At 36.4% G+C, this 23,433-nt stretch overlaps 1 protein-coding gene across 5 annotated transcripts in view; it reads left to right on the forward strand.

Moving 5' to 3' along the window:
* Positions 1-23,433, forward strand: part of grid2 (glutamate receptor, ionotropic, delta 2) — a 464,217-nt gene that overhangs the window by 375,938 nt on the left and 64,846 nt on the right. For all 5 annotated transcript variants that reach the window (XR_006928288.1, XR_006928287.1, XM_046871162.1 and 2 more), the window contains 2 exons: positions 6,036-6,233; positions 9,052-9,364. Coding sequence is in view for 3 of the 5 variants with exons in the window: in XM_046871162.1 (XP_046727118.1) it covers positions 6,036-6,233; positions 9,052-9,364 (511 nt within the window). In the remaining 2 variants the exon portion in view is untranslated. The remainder of the gene's footprint in view (positions 1-6,035; positions 6,234-9,051; positions 9,365-23,433) is intronic.

A 23,433-nucleotide genomic window follows, 5' to 3' on the forward strand; every position in this document is an offset into this window, starting at 1 on the left:
AATTTCATACTTGGTAATTGCAGACTAATTTTAATTATGACTTCAGTGGATGCCAAAGGTTTGATTAAGATAATGTATTTTATTTATTTGTTCGTTTGATGCAAAAGTGAGAGTGGTTTTAATGAAACTGAAGAAAAATTAGGACCTAGGTCTGAAAGGACTTATAGTTTATTGCAGTTGCATGTCTATCTAAATAAAGTAGGTAATTAAGTGTTGTTCATCCTTTAAATGCAGTTGTTTCCTAACATAAAGTTTTTATTTGCTTCCTGTTGTTGCTTCAGTCTTTTGCTTTTTAATCCATTTTCACCAGACTGAATACTTATAGGTATCAATCTGGAACATTATATATATATAGATTATGATTTAATAGATTGAATGATAGGAAATAATGTCTTATAAGCGCTTACGTACATTTTGAATGTCTTCGAGGGTGTTTTTGAGAGCAGACTTGTCATATGAACACTTGACAATAGATTTAAGATTATAAAAGTTGCAAAGTTGATTAAACTTCTGTCTGTAAGCTGCAATAGGCTGTCACTTCTTTACCTCCTAACCTGTGTGATCCCTCATACTTTTTTTTTTTCATTCTTGTCTTCTGCAGCACTAGCCACTCAAATGCCTTTGTCTTTAATGCAAATGAAGTGATCAGAAGCCAAATTGAAGATTACTTTATCTCTTGGTTTAAGTCTTAAACTCTAAGGAAGAGTGCCGTCTCTTACAGAAGCCATCATTAAGCAAGTGCACTCTGCAGGAACATAAAAACCAAATAATTTTTCATGGGGAAAAATAAAACCTATTTCTGATTGTTTGAGTTGGAATAAAAATGCTTTTGCCCTGGCTCTGTCATCCACTTCATCTGACAAGCTTTTGCATTAATTAAGCTGAAGTGGTATCTTTACTGGAGTATATTTTAAAGGCATAAAATAGAAAGTTGATAAAGGCTAATTGTTTCTGACTGAACACATCACAGTTTTCACATCACATCATGACCCTTTTTCAAATTAATTAATGTATTCATTTTTAATAAAAATAAGAAAGGATTTTCTCTTTGTTTCTTTTTTTTAGTTACACTATGTATTTGCATACAAAATATTTAGATACTGTAGTTATAGCTGTCAAATGTAAAAAAAAATAATAATAAGTACTGATCTCAACTACACTACCTGGATGAAATTAACAAAAGGAATATCTGACATTTGCAGTACTACAAAGTTGGAGGAACACAATTGTACAGGATTTGAATATGGTAGCATTACATTTTACCTTCACTGGAACTAGGAGACCCAAGCTTTTTCCAGAATGACAATGCTTAATGAAGATAATGCTTGCGGAAGTTTTTGAGTGGCCTGCTATAGAGTGCTGACCTCAACCCTTTTAAATATATTTGGCATTAGGTGGAACTCTGACTGTACCTCATCCCTTTGTCCTATTACACTAGTATCTGACTTTAATAAAGCTCATGTGGCTGATTGAGCACAAATCCCTACAACCCCCTAATGGTAATGTACATCATGTGCCAGAGAACTTCACTACTTTTCACTTTTTTTCCAACAAGTTGTGGGATCAGTTTTCCCCTGACACACATTTTTTAATAGCCACATCTGTACACATCTGTTTCTGGACATGAATTTTTTGTTTAACAGCAAAAGGGGACCAAATGTGGAATAGGATGTTTACAAAGTGCATTCACATCTTATGGTGAGGTGTCCAGAATATTATACAATAAGATTTAGCATATACTATGCTAAAAAACATGAGGTGAACAATAAAGGGTTGAGACTAGTATCTCTGAAGTCAAAAGAGAAATATAGTCAGCTTAACAAACTTTTCCCTTCAGATTTTTTTTTTTATCCCTTTTTTGTTCTTTTTTTAATTGCATGACCTTTAGAATTCCTCCAGAGCCATCACACAAGACTGTGACAATTTTCAGAAGCTCTTTTAAAAACTCAGTCAGGTTTGGGGGACCTGATTTTATTCAAATCACATATCTTTGGTTCTCTGGTCAGAGACAGTGTAGCTCCATCTGTCTAGCTGGATCAATCAGTGCAAATGGTCTCTAAGAAAGAAGCTACAGACACACATAAAGTGACTTGCAATGACAAAGCAACAGGAGTCAGTTCAATCCTAATAAGAGCTGGCAACGTCTATTGCCATGAGGATGTGTGTTCAGATGTAGGAATGTCCAGATGTTAGCATTGTAGTGCTTGTGTTTGTGATCTGTCACCTGATGGTCAAAAGTTACATTTTTAGAAAAAGGTTATTTTGACAACTAGTAGTAGGGACACCTACTGGTGACTTCATAGTACAGCAATTAGTAACCTGTGACTGTAGCATTACTCACAACCTTTTCGATGGAACCTTACGACCTTTTCAATGATTCACACATTTATTACACTTTTTTTTTGCTGCATCTGTTTCCAATCACCAGGGTCATGCAAATCTTCAAATAGCTGTGTGGGCTGTTTTAAACATTGGTTTTCAACCAGTGCTTATAAATTAATGAAAATAAAAAGATGATGAAAGAAGCTTCAAAAACTAGTTACTTTCATTTCTGCTGGTCCAGCATCATCCACTAGCCTTGCAATGCCGAACTCAGCATGATTTCCAAAGAGTCTTACAACGATTACATGATCATTACATAGACAACTGCACATATTGTATCAGCATTTTTACATAAACAATCTCTACTTTACAGTTTCCAATTGTTTATAAAATTCTTTCTATACTTTAAGCATTTTCTTTAAAAAAATTTTCACTATTAAATTATGGTTATATGTAAATTCTTTCATTAATTTTTTTTTTTTTTTCATGTCTTACTCTATGTGATGTGTGTGTGACCAATAACATTTTAATTTGATTAACCTTTTTCTGGCTATAGGGCAATGGTGGATTATTAGGTCCTTTGTTTTAGTCACACACTTGTCTATTGTGCCAACTGTGCAATGACAATGTGTTTGTTATACACTGGACTCTATTCACACCTGAACCTTATGATAAGTATACCCAGGACTCATGGTAATGGGCGGGTGTGAACAGGGCCACAGAGACTGCTAGACTGATCTTCCAGTTTGAATCAGTGCTTACACAACTTATTCTTATTGTTGTAATTCATTAACTGGAGTGACACCAGTCGGAATGTACCCCTCATTTAAGCTTTTATTGTATTTATTTTTTTTGATCTGACAATAGATGCATTTTCTATTGCATGGATAAATAAATTCAGAATGCCAAGTGATGGTGATATGTAAAAACTGGAGCTGCTGTGGTTATGATAACTGGTACAAAAACATATACTTCAATTAAAATTAAACTTGTCATTAAAAGGGTTTTTTACATCCTGCGCACATTTCTGCTTATTACACTTTTGAGAATTTCTATCAATTCCCCTAGCTTTATTGTGTCCAGAGATTTACCCCAGCACAACAAAAGTAGAAGAGTTTTTTTCTATTTCATTACTGCTTATTGAAAGTGACAAAGCAGTAATGCCCTTGTGACACTGCACATAATGATGTCCGAGTTCATGAAGCCGCATTAACATGAAGTGACATTAAAGCTTTATTACATACTTCATCATTAAATCAGGTAGCAAATGAAAAAGTTTTTTTTAATTTTTTTATTTTACAATAAGCTATTTTTTTTTGTTTGTTTTGAATGGTTTTTCAGCTTTGCATTGCTTTTTCATGTTGTATTTATTTCTTGTGTGTGTGTGTGTGTGTGTGTGTGTGTGTGTGTGTGTGTGTGTGTGTGTGTGTGTGTGTGTGTGTGTTTTTGACAGTATCCATTATCCCTTGTTCTCACAGCAAGCCTGATTCTCACCGGACAGCTGGGAAAATGGTTTTATCAACTCATTATGAAGACAGACACTTATGCATTTTGACTTATAGATGAATAAGTGTGGGTGTTCCTAATGTATATTAGACCAGTATCAGACTAAATGCACATCAGTACATGATTAGATGAGACTATTTAAGGTTAGGCCGACAAGGCCTAAGGTTTTTCCCCCTTCATTTGGTCATTTGCCAATTCCACAGCTCTCCTAAGGTCCTGTTACAGCAAGTCAAGTCAAGTCAAGCAGGCTTTATTGTTGTTTCAGTAGGTTTGAGATCGGGACTTTGACTGGGCCATTACAACACCTTTTCCTGCTAACCATTTAAAACAAACCACAATTGTTTTGTCTATTTCTATCTGTACTGTCATGAACTTTCACATAAAACATACTTTAACATTAAATGAAGCCTGTAGACTCTGTAACTCTTTTATTTATTTGTTTATTTATTTATTTATTTTTATATGAGAATTGCACTTGATAATATTTGCAACTGTCTTGAATGTTTTCCACATTTGGATAATGTTAGTCACTGTACAATGATAGACTTTAAAGGGTTTTATCATAAAATGATAAAATGGCCCTTTAACCCTTTAATGGGTGGCAACAATTGCTTATCCAGTGTTATTGCTGACGTCTTTTTTCCTTGGTGTTGTGTTAATACACACTTGAATGCTTCAAATCAGCAAACTTATAAAACTTGGGCTTTTATACATGTGGTCACACTTGATGATGATCAATTAATCAATGCCATTAAATTAGCATCACATGGCTGCTCATAATCCTGCTTTGCGTATATACTATGAATGGATTTTGTAAAATTAATAATTACACCATGTAATAATGTCTTGTATTGTCATTAATATTAGGTTGTATATTTACCTAATTTTGAGACCAGCTAATATCCTAAAATGTAAAACCATAATATGTAGGGTGTATTTTTTGATATGATTGTATATTTTTCAATATTCATGTTTTTGTTATTTCTTTAAACACAATTTTAGAGAGAAGAATCTCATTTGTATGCAATGTCTATACATTTAAACAACAGAAAAATAGTGATTAGAAAAAGTTAAGTAAAACATGACTGATGCAGAACGAATCTAAAGAAGAGCATGATGAAATACGCTATAAAGACACCCTTATTTTGCAAGGGAGATAAATATAAATCTAAAGCAAGAAACTAATAAACATAATACGGAAGATAAGGAGTATAGATTTAATATGAGATCTTAAGCAGAGAAACCAAGGCATAAATAGGTTTCAGAGTAAACATACCGACAGAGCCAGATACTAGATAAGGCAATATAGACAGGTTAAAAAATGATGCAAGGCTAGAATGGTATAATACATTTATGTAGTATTTACAAGGGTCAGTTCATTAAATAACAGTCAAGTCAAGTCAGGTTTATTTGTATAGCGCTTTTCACAACAGACATTGTCTCAAAGCAGCTTTACACAAATCAACAGTTAAGGTGAATGGTGTGAATTTGTCCCTGATGAGCAAGCTGTGGCGACTGTGGCAAGAAAAAACTCCCTTAGATGTTATGAGGAAGAAACCTTGAGAGGAACCAGACTCAAAAGGGGAACCCATCCTCATTTGGGTGACATCAAGAGTTTGATCATAAATCTTTCAACAATACAGAACACTGGAGAGTGAGAACTAACATGATTACTAGAGTATAAGATTATAAGTGATGTTCTTTCTGCAGTCTTATACAGTCTATATGGTTAGTAGCTCCTAGTTTTATGAGCTCAGCATTTGTGATCATCACAGATCCAGCATCAGCTTCTCCATGCCAGAGCCTTTAAACACTTCAGGAGGTCCAATGTCAAACTCCACACATGTAGCGGGATCCAAATGGCACTGGTACGTCTCTAGATGGTTCGGGATGTTTGCGAGTTCGGCATCTACTTCAAAGGTCCGTAATCATCAAGATGGTGGGAGGTGACTGGAGCTGGCCAAACCTCAGGGTGTCTCGGGATGGGGAGAGAAAGAGAAGCAGTGGAGAGGAATTAGCGTAGCTGCTGTTCATGATATTAACAGCACAAGTTGATAATGTGCATGTGATCAGATGTTCTGGAGCACAAGGTTATGATATGTGATGTGTGTTATGTATAGGCTTTGCTAAAAAGATATGTTTTTAATCTTTAAACAGTGTGTTGGACATTTAATGAATTTTACAATGTCCTTTTTTTTATCTTGCAGGAGGAACCATTTGTCATGGTGTCTGAGAATGTGTTGGGAAAGCCCAAAAACTATCAGGGATTCGCCATCGATGTTTTGGATGCTCTGTCTAATTACCTCGGCTTCAAGTACGAGATCTATTTGGCTCCTGATCACAAATACGGCAGCCAACAAGCTGATGGAAGCTGGAATGGTCTAATTGGAGAACTGGTGTTCAAGGTGAGATGCTGCTAAAAAAAATCAATCCAACAGGTAGAAAACACTAAAGAAAAATCAAAGCCGAAGTCACCCTGTAGGTGTAATACAGTATCTTACTTGTTCTGTGATTTCTGTGTTGAGTCTCCATAAAAAAAAAGGAGGGGGAGGGGGCACAGTTTCCATACATGCGGATAAACCTGGAGGGGAAATGTTTTCTACAGTCTAGTAAACAAAAAAGGTAGAAATATTTTAGCAGTCAGGGGTCATCTAAACATTTTCAGGGCCATTACGCAGCATCATATGATACTTTCTATTCTGAGCTTTTGACAGTATCTCTTCAGCACCATTCTCCACTCTGCCCTGTCCCTAAGGCAAGTCCGCTTCTCAACTGGACAGCCAGAAAATAACACTGCTGTTTATCAAAATTTTAGCAAGATAAAAACAGTGAGCACATAGTTTTTTTGGCAGCTTGAAATCTCAGATTCAGTTCAGTCGTAGCATTTTTTTATGTTTCTTTTTCCTAACTGAAACTAGTAATTGTCAGGGACGGTAAATGGAAGAACCCAAATGCAGGATGTAAATGCAATAAAGCAATAAAGGCAGTGCAAAAACAGAAAACCAAAAGGCAGTCCAGAATCCAAACCAGTAACTGAAGAGGCAGAGCAGAAAAGGGTTCAGAACCAGGATCAGGAACAAGAACAAGAAGCTTGGCAAGAATAATCTCAGGAACATGAAAAGCCAGAGAGATAATCTGGCATCGAGTAAATGTCTTTGTTGTGGTTAAATACCGGGTTGGGAACCGCTGTAAAAACTGCAAGATGGCCGCCAACCTGGAAGTTCCTGACAGTAATACACCATCCAGAGTGAATTTGCACACCTTTCACCTTGTGTTTCTGTAATAGAGTCAGGATTCCACTGAGATGTTGACCAAGATAAAGTAGTAAATTTATTTGTTGTTATTATTCAGGAGGTGCTACATAAAAATTGACCTGTGCTGCTTCTTCCATTTTATAAAACGGTTGAGAATATAAAATTGTTATACTGTATAACATAATGCAACTAATTATGCTACGTGGGCACCGAAATCTAACTTAAACCTCAACAGCTAAAAGGAAAACTGTTTTATGTTTTTTTTTTTTCATTAATGAATACATTTTTAAATTACATTTAGAAAATTGGGTTTAGGTGCACCCATGGCATTAATTAGCTTCATGAATAAGTTTTTTGTTATTTTCTTTCCTTGTAAGGATATCTTTTCTTTGTGGAGACCAAATTATGATATTATTTAGATATTTGTTTTCCTCTGAGAACAATATTTTAGTATTTCTTTATTCTTGGCAATCTATGAACAGCTTTAATATGCTGCAAAAATGACCATTTCTGGCTGTTTAAGCATTTCGCTCTTCTATCAGACCGTGAAATTGGCATGTTTAGTCAGCTGTGATTTAATTGTTGGTAGAAGGATAAAAATTATCAGCTTGCACTGTTTACCTTAAGTGAGTACCCTTTCTGTTTTTGTTTGTTTGTGTTTTTTTTCCCCTCTAAAATAAGTTTGAGAAAGCAGTTTGTGTTCATGTTATGTCTGGGCCAATTTGCAAAATCATTATGAAGCCTGGACCAGATGTGTTCAGATGTGCTTAGTGAGCACAGAAGAAGCGTGAGCAGCATTCCAGTCTTGCATGCAGTGTGATAAAATGGTGAATCATGATGACAGATGCCACACAGGAAGTGTTTCTGTAAAAGTAAAAGTTTTGTAAATCTGTAGTTTAGGAAACTAGTAAAATCACTAGTAAAATCTTTGGAAATAGGGTTTTTGTACATAATTTGTACATTTGTTTACCATGCAGCAATGACTAACTTTTTATGAATTTGCAAAATCAAGTATACTAAATTAATTAAAGCCTATGTTTACCTAACTAACTAATCAAAAAGCCAGTATTTTTTTCTGTGATTGGCTCACATTTAATCCTTACAAAATGTTATAGTAAATTGATTGAGCCAGCGTCTCTGGTGCTGTGAGCTGGTATGATTAAAGCCACAGGATGTGAATGGCACTACAACCCTTTGCATACACTGAGGTCATCCAGCTCTTCCTGTCCTCTCACAGTGACTATTCTGGCTAATGAGAGTCAGCCAGGTGATGCTCAACATCGGCCTAGTGATAATGAAAATGGACACTCACACATGCACTGGTGGCTAATGATTCTTGACAGAGCCTCTTACCAGCCCCTATAGGCTTCTCTCTTCCATGCTAGACAACACAGAATATTTGTGAACTAGAGAAAAAGTAAAAAAAAAAAAATGAAATTGGATGCTGACTTGCCTCTAAACACTGTAGATGCAATTTCCATTCAGCAGCAGCCAATATAGCCTCGAGCTAAAATATAGGCATGCTTGGTTGTTTGTTTACTTTTCAATCTGATATTGAGTTATTTATTGTGGTAAAGAAAAAATATGTCCTATGCCTTGGCACTTCTTTTGATGTGACATGGGGAAAATTGAAATGATTATAACCATAACACTGAACAGTATGTAATTTTTGAGTGTTTTATATACAGTGTATGAATGGCCATTCTCTCTCTGTCTCTCTCTTTTTCTTTCTCTTAATATTTTTATAGATTTTTTTTCATATTATTTTGTATTGCGATTTAATAGATCAATAAAAAAATCAATAATATCTGCATAGACAAAAATATCTAAAAGTGCATAGATACCTTGACCTTTACATGAAGAGTCTGGAGATATGTGTACTATATATACTTACGTATATTTTTGTATGTGTATATTTATGTATTCCTGCTTTGTGTGCATTAGCTGGAGTGTGTTTATGTTCCTTTAGAGAGCAGACGTGGGGATCTCAGCACTTACCATCACACCTGAGCGAGAGAGCGTAGTGGACTTCACCACGCGCTACATGGACTACTCAGTGGGTGTGCTGCTGAAGAAAGCTGAGCGCACAATGGACATGTTTGCCTGCCTGGCGCCTTTTGACCTGTCGCTGTGGGCGTGCATTGCTGGCACCGTGCTCCTTGTCGGCACGCTAGTGTACCTGCTCAACTGGCTCAACCCACCACGGCTACCCATGGGCTCTGTGTCCTCTACCACGCTTTATAACTCCATGTGGTTCGTCTATGGCTCCTTCGTGCAGCAGGGTGAGTGGGATGGTTTCTTCTGCTTAGTGCTTGCATATGGTTTAATAGGTGGGTGGTTTTGTTTTGGATCAGTACCTCTGATTTTACTTCTAATGCCTGATGGCCTACAATCATTTATTAGTCAAAATATTTCTGCTCAGAACAAATAAATAGCAGATAGTCACTAAATGTCAGTGTTATATGATCAATTTTATTTAAATAATAAATTTAATAAGCTATTATTAACATATTTCTAACAAGGTCACATGCAAAATGGCAAAACTTTCCCTAATGTTCACAAATCCATTATATACAAGACTTTTCTGCTCATATTCTAAAAGAAATATCCTCAGGTCATTTGAGAAACTGTATGAAAGGCACATGGAAATACATTTATTTCCCCCCTGAAATATGCTAGCTGAGATGATTGGAATGTATTGATGGATTGTCAGCCCACCTTTTTAATGGATACTATCTAATACTTGGGTTTATTTAATAAATGCAACCTACAGAAATAAGGAAAGAGGAAGTATACTACAAAGAGGAAATATTTGTTGTGAAAAATTATACTGTAGGAAATGCCTTCTAATGAGGAAGAAAGGAAGAAAAATAAGCCAGAGGCTGGTGTACTACCTAAGCACAGGAGAAACAGCATAAACAGCTAGTTTTATTGTTGCATCTAATTATACATTAAACTTCTTTTTTTAGATGTCGAGCATCAGGAGGCTTTATTTTGCAAAACAAACATGGACAGTTACTCTGTAAATCATTAAATTGTCAGATTCCATCAACTAATGATGATAATGACATATGCTAATTACTCTCTTATATCTGTAGATACCAGCCCTCCACTTGTTTTCATCTTTTTTAAATAGCAGTCGGATCGACAAATGGAGTTCATTAATGCATCCGTGAACTTGAGTCCAAACAATGATGCAATTTGCTCAGGCTTTGAGAAACTTCTAAATAGAAGTGATTACATCCAATTTAATATGATGACACAAGATCGGTTAATGCTCACACATCCGTGAAACTATGTGCACACTTACATAACCACAAGTGCACATATAGAAGGGTTTATAGTATTTTCAGCGATTCATTATCTCCTTTATCTTTTCACCCCAAGTCCTAGGAGGAAAGAGAATTGATTTTAAATTTGTAAGTGCTCAAAAACAGTTAAGATGTAAAGTGTCGATGTGATTTTGGAGATGCTGTTGCTTGTTAGTTTGCAGCAAACGTTAGAAATTGAGTGTTAATGTATTCATAGCTTGTGACTCTATCTCTCTATCTAATTCTTTTTTCTTTTTTTTTATCATTTTGTTAATGGAGCTCTGGACAAATAAAGCTTCTTACTCAGAAATGAGCATGGGGAGCAAATTTCGTGGCTGGAATGATGTGGAAAGTGATGACTCACTTTTACTTTAACTACATCACACATTCTAATTTCTTTAGTTTCATAAACAATAATTTTACCAGATCAATGCTTGAGTGACATTCGAAATGTCCACTTCTTTGTTAAACATGCTTGTATTGATTACATTTTCTAGCGTTACTTTAAATTTGGTACATATATGACTACATGAAATCCAGCATATAGTGTTAAATCAGGGGTCTCCAATCTTGACCACAAAGTGACTGCAGGTTTTCATTCACACCAGACTGGAGTCATGCCTGCTTCCTCTTGTTTAATCAGTTCAAAAAGGGCTCCAATCCACTATCAACTGTGCCTCCAATTTGACTGGAAAGAAAGCCTGCAGCTACGTTGACTCTTGGTGGAAAAGATTGTAGACCCTTGTTTTACACATTAGACAAAATCCTTGATTTTTTATTTATTCTGGCTCGCAGGCAAATCTATTATTTATGTACATACATAGCAAACATCCCCACATGCAGACATCATGTCCATACAGACACAAATGCAAACATCAGAAGATTGTGTTTCATGGTGTATTTCTTTTAAACAATGGAAATAACATTTCTGGAGCTTTGAACATCTTAATCATACTCATGCCTTCTATAATTACTTTCTCATTCAGGGCTTTTGGATGATCTGCATGTTCAATTGTTAGTCTACAATTCATTCATGTTTCCAGGGTAAACTAAAGATGCAGTGTTCTCAGGTGCAATCAGATTGCAAATCATATTTTATTAATTACGGTTATATACACCTAATTTAATTTGGGTAAATATTAATATGAAAAATATTTCAAATCTTCACCTGTTCACACACATTAACCTCTTGTATCAAAAACGGTTTTAATCTTTTGTATTGCACTTAATGTTTTTTTTTTTTTTTTACAACATCAATAAACACCAATTTTGTTGGTGGCTAATTGGCGCATTAGCTTCAAGGCAGAGTGGAGCTCATTTAAAGATGTGACGGACAAAAGGGTGCAAAACATTATATGAGTGAAAAATATGAGGGATGACTGTGTCAAAAATGAAGCCAGTTTTAATGGAAGCAACGGCAAAGGTGATGGTGAAAGTTGCTTTAAAAAGCTTTTTATACAAACTCGCATGCAAATAACGAACACAGGAAGCCATTTGTGCAAAATAATTACGATAATCGTATAACCTGTGTCTAAATGCTGCTTGTCCCTCAACCTTTCTGTCATGACAAACTGCAGATTTGTAGTGGATTTATTAATTTGGAGCGACTAGAACACATGCTCATGTTAAAAGTGAATACAGTTGTTGTTGTTGTTGTTGTTGTTGTTGTTATTATTATTATTATTATTATTATTATTATTATTACTATTATTATGTTACTTTTATTCATTGACTTAATGTTGCAGTGATGCTGAAGCAGTTACGTTGTTTGGTTTTTTTTGGTAATGAATTGTTTAATGCTGTGTATATGTGTAGCATTTTCACAGTACAGCTCAAAGCCCAGATTGATATATTTATATTTTTTAAATATATTACACACATACACACACATACACACACAAACAAACACACGCACACATTTTTTTAGCACTTTTTCTGTTAGTTTTCTTTAAAATTATGTTGGATGAATCTTATTAGCAGATTCTCATATGCCAACATACCATTCATTTTCTATTCATTTTAACATATTGAAGCATTTGGACAGAAGACAATCTGTCCTATATATATGAAATTTAGTTGTATATTTAATGGCACTATAGTGAAAGAGAGACTGTGTGTGTGTGTGTGTGTGTGTGTGTGTGTGTGTGTGTGTGTGTGTGTGTGTGTGTGAGAGAGAGAGAGAGAGAGAGAGAGAGGTAGATTGGAGGGTAATTAAGACTGTCGGTGGAAAATAATAAGTGCTTAAGAGCATGAAGGTCAGACTGGTACATTGCTTATATTCGTTTGGTGAAACACTTGTGACACACACACACACACACACACACAGCCGAGGGTGCACACCTATACGCACTCTTACGTCTGCGTATTATGTTTTGCTTTTACATCTGCATCCATTTCAAGTACCCATAGAACATGCTGGCCCTCATTTACTACGATCCCACAGAAAGAGTGCCAATTTACATTTACAATTAGATCAATAGTGCATGCAGTTAGTAAGGGTGTTGTGGGTGATTTACAACAAAGAAATCTGAGCGAAGAATGAGCCAGTATTCCCTTTTCACTTTTGAAATTTTAGGCTTTGGCATGTATTATTTTTCAGATTTTAACAGCAGGGTGGAACTTATGCACACATTATTCTATATGTGTTACATTAACACAATCAACAATGGCCACTATATTGCAACTTGCACCTTTTTACTAATTTGGGAAAAATTATCATCGGCACTGACTCACTTACATTATTATTTGCCTTACTTTACATACACTGCACAAACTGTGTATTTAGTGTCTTTATCTTTATTTATTATTTTATTAAATTTTTTTTATATTTTTTTATAGTTACTAATTTTTATAGCCCCAACACACAACGACAAATTCCTTGCACATGCAACCAATGATACTCGGAAATAAAGATGATTCAAATTCAAAACTGCATATTCATGTGCAACATGTTCATAAATTCTTTAATATACACTATTAATGCAGAAGTAAGGGTGCATTATTATTTGGCTAAAAACATCACATACTTTTGTTGAATGTTCTGTTTATTTTGGAATACCGAGGCTGTAAAGCACTCCACATGGAAGAATGGTGAGGATCAGAATGTTATGTTTGAAAGATTATTCCTTAGTATGCAGGAGAGGGGGACCTCTGCTGACATGGAGGTGGAATATTCTGGGTATGTTGAATAGGCATGATTTTCGTCAATGGTATTATTATTGAATCTGAGTATCTTCAAAATAGAGGAAACATGCTTTTGTTAAAATAAAGTGCCACTTATTATATTTTTAAGCAGATGCTTTATTTTTTAAGCCATGAAATTGTTAAACGATTTCAGGTTTTGTTAATGAAATTGTCTTTGAATTGCCCCCAACCAATGTGTTATTCTGTGTGTTTTGAATACTCTATAAAGTGTTAATAAATTAGCTTGCATGTTTCTTTCAGGTGTAGTTTGCTCATACTTCACACACAAACTAGGGCCTCTCTCTAATAGTTATTACATTTTTTGTCTATTTCTGTTTCTCTATTTCCCTACATTCACACGCAAAACATGAACACATTAAGTGCAGATCCACAGGGCTCTGTAAGTCCTTTCATCTTCACTTTCCAGTACTACACTCCTCCATTTCTTTCTTTCATCCTGCTCTTCACTGTGCTTTCTATCATTCATTTCTTCCTCTACCTCATTTGGAAAAAAGCATAAAATCCTCCTCCACCTTTGACAATGTAGATGTCTGTCTTACTCTTATTTTCTTCTACCATTATTCTGCACACTTGATGGCAAGACATTATTAATGGTTCTGAAGAAGGCTTTTTTAGTCCGACATTTAAAGCAAAATTGAAAAGAGAGTCCAAATATGGTGATATTTTTCTTTCTGGCCCTTCCCCTTATCTCTGACAGACAGAGACCCTAGTATAGAGGATTGTCAGTGAGAATTTCCTCTGTGCGCTGTAAGCTGTAATCTGTAATCTGTTCAGCCACGGGCCCAACACAACAGCACCCACCCTGAGGCTTGAACAATAGAAATGGCAAAGTTTGGACTGCAAGAACTGCCATTATTTTTAGCCTAGTCTTATTTATTGTTTTTGCTCAGACTAACTCCTAAGACACGGTCCCAGCTTCCCATCATTCACTGCAAGGTTACCTACACAGGTGCTGGATACGGAATATGAGAAAGGTGGCTGCAGACTGGAACAAGCTGATTCCAATTCAGGAACTCGAGCTGCGTCAACAAAGCTTTGAGAAGGCTTCAGCTTTGTCCAAGCTCTAAAGCACGTGTGTAATCTGTCCAATGGAATGCCACCGGCAGGGTAGACATTAAAAAAATCACATGTGGTAAAACCGGCGCTAGCTTCTGTTTGTTCATGAAGTATGTGTGTGGCTTATTGGTAAGTGGTAATGTCTGAAAAATGTTTAGAATGAAAGCAAGCAGAAAAAAAAACACCTACTGTGTTTCTCCCTGCCCCCGCTATATTATGGGGAATACACACTCACACAATCTTTGAGGAGTGTGCACCAACTCCTCATGGTTCTGGCCCTACTCTCGCTGAGGCAGAACAGCATGCTAGTTCCTGGGGCTCACAGATAGACCTGGCAGAAGGTCTGGAGACGGGCTTGTCCCTTTCTCCTTCCTCACCTGCCTGGTCCGGCACTCGTTCACAAGCTTGGAAAGCACGCCTTTCAGCGTTTTTTTTTTTCACTTGTGACGAAAGCATTCAGGTTCAATCAAACCCATATGTAATGAATAGCTATTGGAGGTTGTCACCCGTGCTGTAGTCAAGCTGGATATAGATTGGCCAGCCGATGAGCAGAAAGTATGCCCATCCAGCAAGCTTGAAAGTGCTTTTTGCTACTTGCGTCTTAACCTTCATGTCGGGGTCTGCCCTTCTTTCCGGATCTGCACACTTAGGTGTCCAGGTCCTAGGCTAAGCCATTCTCAGCTCGACTCCAGTTCTCGGGTTTCTCTATACTCAAGCATTGTTGGACTGAAAGAGTGTGGTTATGGGTCGGTGCCCCGGCTTGAAGAGACGCTGACCAGCTATCTCTCCCCGGGTGTTTTATCATCCCTTAAGACCCGGACGCTGCTCACCAAGCCCCTTCGGAATACGATATGTATGCGGTCAACGATAGATTTCAGGAGGCCAAGTAACCGTCGTTCCAGCAGTTCCTCTTACATTGGTTTGCAGAAGAAGTTCCTGAGGTTCGCTTTTTGGCGCCGAAGCTTACCATATTGGTCCTTCCGCTCAGACTTGCCCTCTCACCCCACACCTTCACGAAGTGTGTGTCCTAAACTATATTGACGATTGGGTGATCCTAGCTTAATCAGAGCACTTTTGTTCTGGCATTGAGATGTCGTTCTCACTCACATAAAGAAATTAGGGTTATGGCTGAACGCCAAAATTAGTGTGCTTTCTCCACTGCAGAGAACCACTTACTTAGGCATTGTGTGAGATTTGACCCTTATGCGTGCGCAGCTGTCTCCTGCCCGCATTGCGTTTATCCTAACGTCTGTCAGAAGGGTGAAACAAGGCCAGTTGTTCACTGTCAAGCAGTTTCAGAGACATCAGCATCCAATGTGGTTCCACTTGGCCTTGAGCACATTAGACCCCTTGAGTGGTGGCTCAGGACCCAAAGGTTCTCTTGGAATCCTTAGATGTGTGGAAAGATCCCATGTTCCTGTCTCAGCGCGCAGTGCTGGGAGTTCCCAGGCATTGCATAATGCTAACAGATGCTTTTCTTACAGGCTTTTGAAGAAGGCCCCACCCACATCCCAGATGTTGGCCATGCTTCTAGCTCTGAAGCACTTCCCTCTGGATCTAAAAGGCCATCATGTGTTGGTTCATTCGGACAACACCTCTGTGATCTCTTATATCATCCACTAGGGGGCCTGCACTTGCACCTACTGTACAAGTAGGAACCTCACATTCTCCTGTGGGCCCAGGGGAAGCTGCTCTCCTTGAGGGCAGCATTTATCCCAGGCTATCTAAACGAGGGAACAGACACACTCTCGAGGCAAGGGCTGAGGCCCGGGGAATGGCAACTCCACCCCAAGTGGTAAAGCAGATCTGGTAGAAAATTTTACAGAGTTTAAGTGGACCTGTTTGCATGTCAAGAGAAGTCACACTGTCCTCTCTGGTTCTCTCTTACTTTCTTAGCCCCTCTAGGGCTGGATGCCATACCCCAGGCATGGCCAAGGCTGCAACTGTATGCTTTCCCTCCTGTCGCATTGCTTCTGGGAGTTCTGAAGAGAGTCCGTCTCCTCCTGGTGGCCCCACGGTGGCCGGGCAGACAATGGATTGCGGACCTAGTAGCCTTTCTTGTACATTCTCCTTGGAAGATTCCTTTCAGGATCTTTAGGCCCTTTCTGTAGCCCCCTTATTTCTGGATTTCACTCCAGGCATTGCCAGTGCCTTTCTTTACCCTAAAAAGGGGTATGTCCCCAAAGTTCCCTCGGTTGTCCCACGACTTGTTATGCTTCAGGCATTCCTTCGTCGAAGCAACTGTTCACCTGCGACATCCCTCTGAGGAGAGGTCTCCCTGCGAACAAGCAGATGCTCCACAGATGAATTGTGGATGCTATTTCATTCTCCTACGAGTCCTCTGGCTGGGATCAGAGCGCACTTGACCAGGAGTGTGGCAGCCTCTAAGGCTTAATCCTCTGGAGTTCCTTTCTAAGACATTTGCAACGCTGCAGGCTGGTCCACCCTGCTGACCTTTGTCAGGTTTTATAACTCATTGCTACTTCTGGCCCCTCTGTCCTTCAACCTAGCTGTGCTCTTCCACACTAGGCAGGGACTGGTCTGTCTGGTGGTATTGGACACTAATTCTCAAAGCATTGTTGATGCAGCACGAGTTCTTGAAAGGGAACGTCTCCGGGTTACATATGTAACCATGGTTCCCTAAGGTAATGAGATGCTGCGTCTCCAGGCCACACTACAGCCATCCTTGTAGCACTTCCTTCCCTTGTAGAAGCTAGCGCCAGACTCACTTAATGTGCTGTTTATAGCTTCCTGGTCATGACATCACCGTGCCGGTGACGTCCCGCATTCCATTTAACTAAATACACACGTGATTCAGAGTGTGAACAACACAGAAGCGTTTGCAAAGCGTCGTTGACACAGAGTCTCGTTTCCTCAGAGAACCATGGTAACCTGGGTAACGTCGATTTCATTAGTCACAGCATGTGCTGCAAAAATAAGGCTGGAAGTTGTTTTATTAAATAGAAGAGTGTTCAATTGGAGGAACATAAAAAAAAATTTCATAATTATTTCTTTATGAAAACCCACCCTTGACAAAGAAAAAGGGTTTACTGCTGTTCTGGCATGCCAAGTAATTCTAGTTCTGAAGAAAGAGATTGAACTTATTATATTATCACTCCAACACACAATCAAAGGTATCAGTCTTCTGATGCCAGTGTGCTAGTGTGTTGCCATAGTTACCTGTTGCTAATTAGTGCATTCTCTATTTAAACACTAACATCTGCAGCACTTTTTACTGTTAATTATAAATGTATTCTATAGTAATGTGCTATACTGTATAATATACCACTGCATTTAAATAAAATCTCATTGGTCAGAAGTTCTTGTACATTAGTTCTCTATAGTGTTGTGGCTCAGATAGTGATGTCAGCTGCAAAGCTGCAAAACAAATCACACTAACAGTGCCTATAAAAAATCATTATATCACTTTGAAATAGTTACTTTATTTATTGTACAACCTGAAATCAAAACCCACAGAAAAACACTTTTCCAGCTTTATTTACAAATTTTGCTTTATAACATCAAACTAATATAAGAAAAATGCAACATTTCAGAAAATTAATAATAAAAAAACTGAATAGCTAGAATTACAGTGTTGGAACAGTGTCCTAAATTAATACTCTGTACAGCCAGCTTTTGCTTTAATTACAGCTATTAATCTTTAGGGATTCATCAGTACTAGCTTTTTCACAGAAAGATTAGGGAATTTTGCCCATTCTTCCTTGCAGAATTGCTCAAGTTTAGTCAAAATTTGTAGTGAGCGGCAAAAGACTGCTCTGTGCAAGTCCGTTCACAGATTTTCCCAGATATAAGGCAGGTAAGTACATTTACCTTCCTGTCCTTAGCTGTCAAAGAGACACAGATTTGCAACAAGGATTTAGATGTACTTGGCAGCAGCCATTTTCTTTTTAATCCTGATCAATTGCCCAGTCCAGTCCCTGAAGAGAAACACCCCCACATTTTGGGTGTTGTGCTATCTTTGCTTTTTGCCAAACATAGCGTTTGGAATTTAGTTGAGAAAGGTAAATTTTGGTTTCATCGGACCATAGCACCTTTTGCCAGAGTATTTCAGAGAAGTTTTTATGTAACTTTTTTAGGAAAGACTTCTTACTTGCCACCCTGCCATACAGGCCAGCTTTGTGTAAGGTAGTGAGATTCCAAGTCATAAAGCCTCGTAAGTCCTTCAAAGTTGCCCTTGGATTCTTGGTAGTCTCTCTGATCATAATCCTCCTGGCTCGGTCATCCAGTTTGGCCAGACGGCCTGATTTAAGCAACGTGTTGGTGGTACTAGCCACTTTCTACTTCTTAATGATGGCCTGAACAGTACTCTGAGGGACAGGTAAAGCCTTTAAAATCTTTTTGTAGCCTTCTTGTTGTGCCTCTCTACTTGTGCCTTTCTTCAGCTTTATCCCTGAGGCCCATTTGAAAGCAATTTCCCAACCATGGTGAATTATTTGCAGCACCATGCACTACTAACAGTGGCTGATCACTTTACCAAACCAAGTATATTGCTTATAAATTTTTTATAATCCTCCAGAATGTTTTAAAACATCATGTTCACTTTGATGATGAGGGTTATTAAGTCTTCACACAGTTAAAAAAAAAAAAAAGACTTATTTTATTTTAGATGGTGTAATTGACAAAAGGTACAGTTTTATTTTACAGAGAATGATGGCTTTTTATAGGCACTGTATATAATTATGTGCTTGTTCTAACACATTATCATTGTTATAGCAACCATGTACTTTTTCACAATTTTACACATTGATATTATTTAACAAAGAAAAACATATTTGTTTTTCTGCTTAATGTTCCCGTAAGGAAATGCTTACAAAAAATGTACATTTATTTAACATTTTCTTTCTTAAGAGTGAGAGAGAGAGAGAGAGAGAGAGAGAGAGAGAGAGAGAGAGAGAGAGAGAAAAGTGTGTGTGGGGGGTGACATTTTTATTAAAGAAAAGAATGTGGAGGTTACATTATCATTATAAAAATCTCTATTGCTTATACTAGACAGGAGTATAGATTTAATTCTACATATACAACTTAAATGTTTTTTACTGGTTTTATCTACTTGCTAACAGTAATTCACATTGGTTTATTAGTTCTGGTGACACTACTGCTGATCAGTGTAAATGCATTATTAACACAGAACATTAATTATTAATAAAGTATGTAAAATAAAAAACAGTGTACTGTAAAATGTCTTAGCTTTCATGGCATGTGTTGTTTTTTTAAAAGTGAGAAAACTCCTGTCACATAGACAAATCATACATTTAAGACCATGTTCAGCCAGTTATAACCCATTAAGCTGTTATATAAATTGATGACTTGTTGGTCAAAATATAGAAATAATGCTTTCTAATAACACAGGAAAGATCATGAATATAGTCATAATCTTTCTATATAGCTGGGTATTAAGGTAGGACAACTAAAAAGACATAATACAATCCTGCTTGTCATTCACATCAAAAAAAGCATAAGCCTAATAAGTAATAACACTAGGGTCTCTTTCCAAAAATGTTAAACATTTTACATGCTTCTCCATCATAACCTGTTTTTCTTTTTTTGTTATTCTTATATTGTGCCACATTAAAAAAATATATAAGATTAGTTGATTAAAGTCGTAGCAATACGAAAATTAATTTGTAATATTTTGAGAAAAAGTCAAACGTATGATAATAACATTGTAGCAATAAGAGAATAAGGCACTGAGTGTGCCAGTGTTCAACTCTTTCAGGGTCTATTTCTAAGATCATCATCCCCATAGTCTCTTGGGAAACAACATATCCTCTTCAAATGTCAACTTTTCAGAGTCAAAACTAGTCACAATTTCAGACTGCACCAAAGAGGCAATTTCCACAATGTCTGACAAATTTTTTCTTCTGATTCAATTAAGTTTACTACACAGTGTCCGTTTACAAATTATACCTCTGTGCTGATTTGCTGAAAGACAAAGAATTTTGCTTCACTAAATCTTAACCTAAAGTAGGATTAAACCAAATCTATTTTACACAAAACAACTAAACGTTTCAATTCTGTGATTTTTCTTAAATTATCAACACAATTATCAGTAATTCTAGACTTTATTCTTTTAATTCGGACTTTATTATGAAAATATTTTGATGTTATTGTGTTTTTTATTAACTCTGCATATCTCCTAATGATGGAAGAGCTATAAATATTATCAAATAAACAATAAAATATACTGAAGCAAAAAAGAAATAATTGAAATACTGTATACAATATTTTGTATTAAGTAATAAAAAAAAAAAAAAGAAAATAATTAAAAAGAAAATTCACTTTAAAAAAAGTATTCGCACTAGTCCAGTGCGCATCATGTAGACACGTTACAGTCAACGACTAGCTAGCAGCGGCTCTCCTCCCTTTTGAATATTTCTGACTCTGTACACATTTCCCTTTGAAGACAGGTTTGTTCGTATCCGTGAAAGTTCGTAAAGTGAATGTTTGTAAACTGGGGAGCATCTGTATTCTTGTAATTTTTTTTTTTTTATTAAATTATTTCAACTTTCATCTCATTTTAAGTGGCATTCAAACACTGTCATAGTGTAGGCATCCTCATTAACAACATATTATAATTAGTAAAACTTTGTCTTGAAGCCGAAAATACTAGTCATCTTAGCATAGAAAATTAATCAGACCTGGGAATACAATAAATAATTTTTGTACCTTCTTGTTTGTACATCTAAAAGAACATTTATGCACCCCCAGTGATAGAAATGTACCTTTGTGTCCTGGTATAATTAAAATTTACATCCTGCACGCAGAACATCAGTGAAGTGCTATGGAAAAATACCAGGATATAAATTTTAACTATACCAGCACATAAAGATACACTTTGAAAAATTGCTGTAAAAAAATGGCCACATTCTGAGAGTAGCATGCTGTTTTTTCATTAAAACAGTAAAATCCCCTATAAAACAATGCATTCTGCGTGATTCACAATTGTATAAGCTTTCCATTGAAAAACTGTGATCTTACATTGATGCTTGAGGCTTGGACCTTTATAATAATATATATTTTGTCATGATTACTCTTCTCCCTTTTCATTTAATCTATTTGTAAACATTAACACCTGCACCAAAGAGCCATCGAGGATGCGGGTGTCCGAGGTGAGTTTAAAAGGTAAATAAGAGATTAAATATTGAGTGAAATATTGAGTGAGATCAGTGAATTAGACAAGCTAATGCTGGATATGACATCACAAACACATAGCCAATTGCATCTATCCCTTTTGGCTTTTTTTGCCATAAAAGCTGTGCTTAAAAAACACAACTTAATATAGCAACCTAAGAAAAACATTTCAAAATGTCAAGGTTCAAGAGCTCAACTACTGCAAACATTGATCACCTTTATAGTGACTTGAATTAAATGCACTTGAATGAAAGTACAACATGTAAAATCTCAATTAGAGGTTTTGTACAGACATGACAGAATTAAAGTCACGTTGGTTAGTAATAAGTGAAGCCGGTAATGCTGATTTTTGGGTTGTTTAATTGTCTTCTGCTGAGCTCATGAGAGATTTAATGTGTTTTCTTTTCAGTTGATTTTATCTTTGGCTGTAAGTTATGTTTCTCTGCTCCTGTTTCTCTTTCCTTCAGTGATTCTGCTTGTTTACAGGTGTTCATCACTAACGTTTATTTAATTAGTCACTTCATTATCTCATTGACTTCATCACTGCTTCAGTGTTACCTCGACACTGTAGTGTGGACACATAAAAGTGCTTTTTTAAAATTGAGGATTTGTCTGTGGTATTAAAAGGGTTAAATGTATGAAATGGAAAAAAAACTGTGAACTGTATTTTAGGAGTAATATACTGTACATTTCATTTATGGAAGCAAAAATAAGTAGATTAATGGCAACCCTGTAGCCAGTAGTATACCATAAAATAATGATAAAAAAAAAAACAGCAAAATACTGTAAAACTTACCAGTCAAATCTCTGTTGTGTGTTTAAGTCAAGGACTGACAGAGAAATATTGATATTATGCTGCATGTTGCTTTATTTAAAGGTAGTTACTGATGCAGTGACAATCTCTTCACTAATTTTATTTGCACATAAAGTTTGCTGCTGTTATCTGCAAGACATTTGACTTTAATTGATGCTTTTAAAGATTTTGCATAATTCAGTAAGGGTTTATTTTTTTGTAAAAAAAAATATTTTTTATATTACGTAATTTTTTACGTAAAATACGTTCTCAGTACTAATATGTTCACATTACTTCAGCATATTAATTTATAAACAAATAGCATTTGGCCAATTTAAGTGCAGTCGGTTTCTGCAAATAAATCCTGCACCTTGATTTTTTTGCACCATGTGCATGTACAGTGAAGCCTAATGTATTTGATATGTAGTTTTCTTTCTGTAAAATAGAAAAAGACAAATATGATCACAATCATCAAATTAAAATTACTGTATATGTTTAATGGAACTCTGAGGTAACACACACACATGACGGTTTAGTCACATTTTATTGACAATTAAATCATTTGGATAATCCATTTTTTCTGAAAATTGGACCATCCAAATAACGTTATCTGTAAAAAGTATTGCATTGAGGTTATTAGGTTTTAATGACTCACTCACGTGTTCTCATATTCTGCTGGGTAGCACTTAATTAGTGGCCTGCCTACAAGCACTTAACATGGTTATGGCTTGCTTAATTCAATTAAACGCTTGCCCACTTATGCCATTTCTCTTCATTTTATATCTGAAATGCAGAGTCGCATGAAGCGAAATTCTTAATATTTATTTAATTTTTT

Source organism: Silurus meridionalis, chromosome 17 (genome assembly GCF_014805685.1).
Source record: "Silurus meridionalis isolate SWU-2019-XX chromosome 17, ASM1480568v1, whole genome shotgun sequence".
In the NCBI taxonomy this organism is placed as follows: domain Eukaryota; kingdom Metazoa; phylum Chordata; class Actinopteri; order Siluriformes; family Siluridae; genus Silurus; species Silurus meridionalis.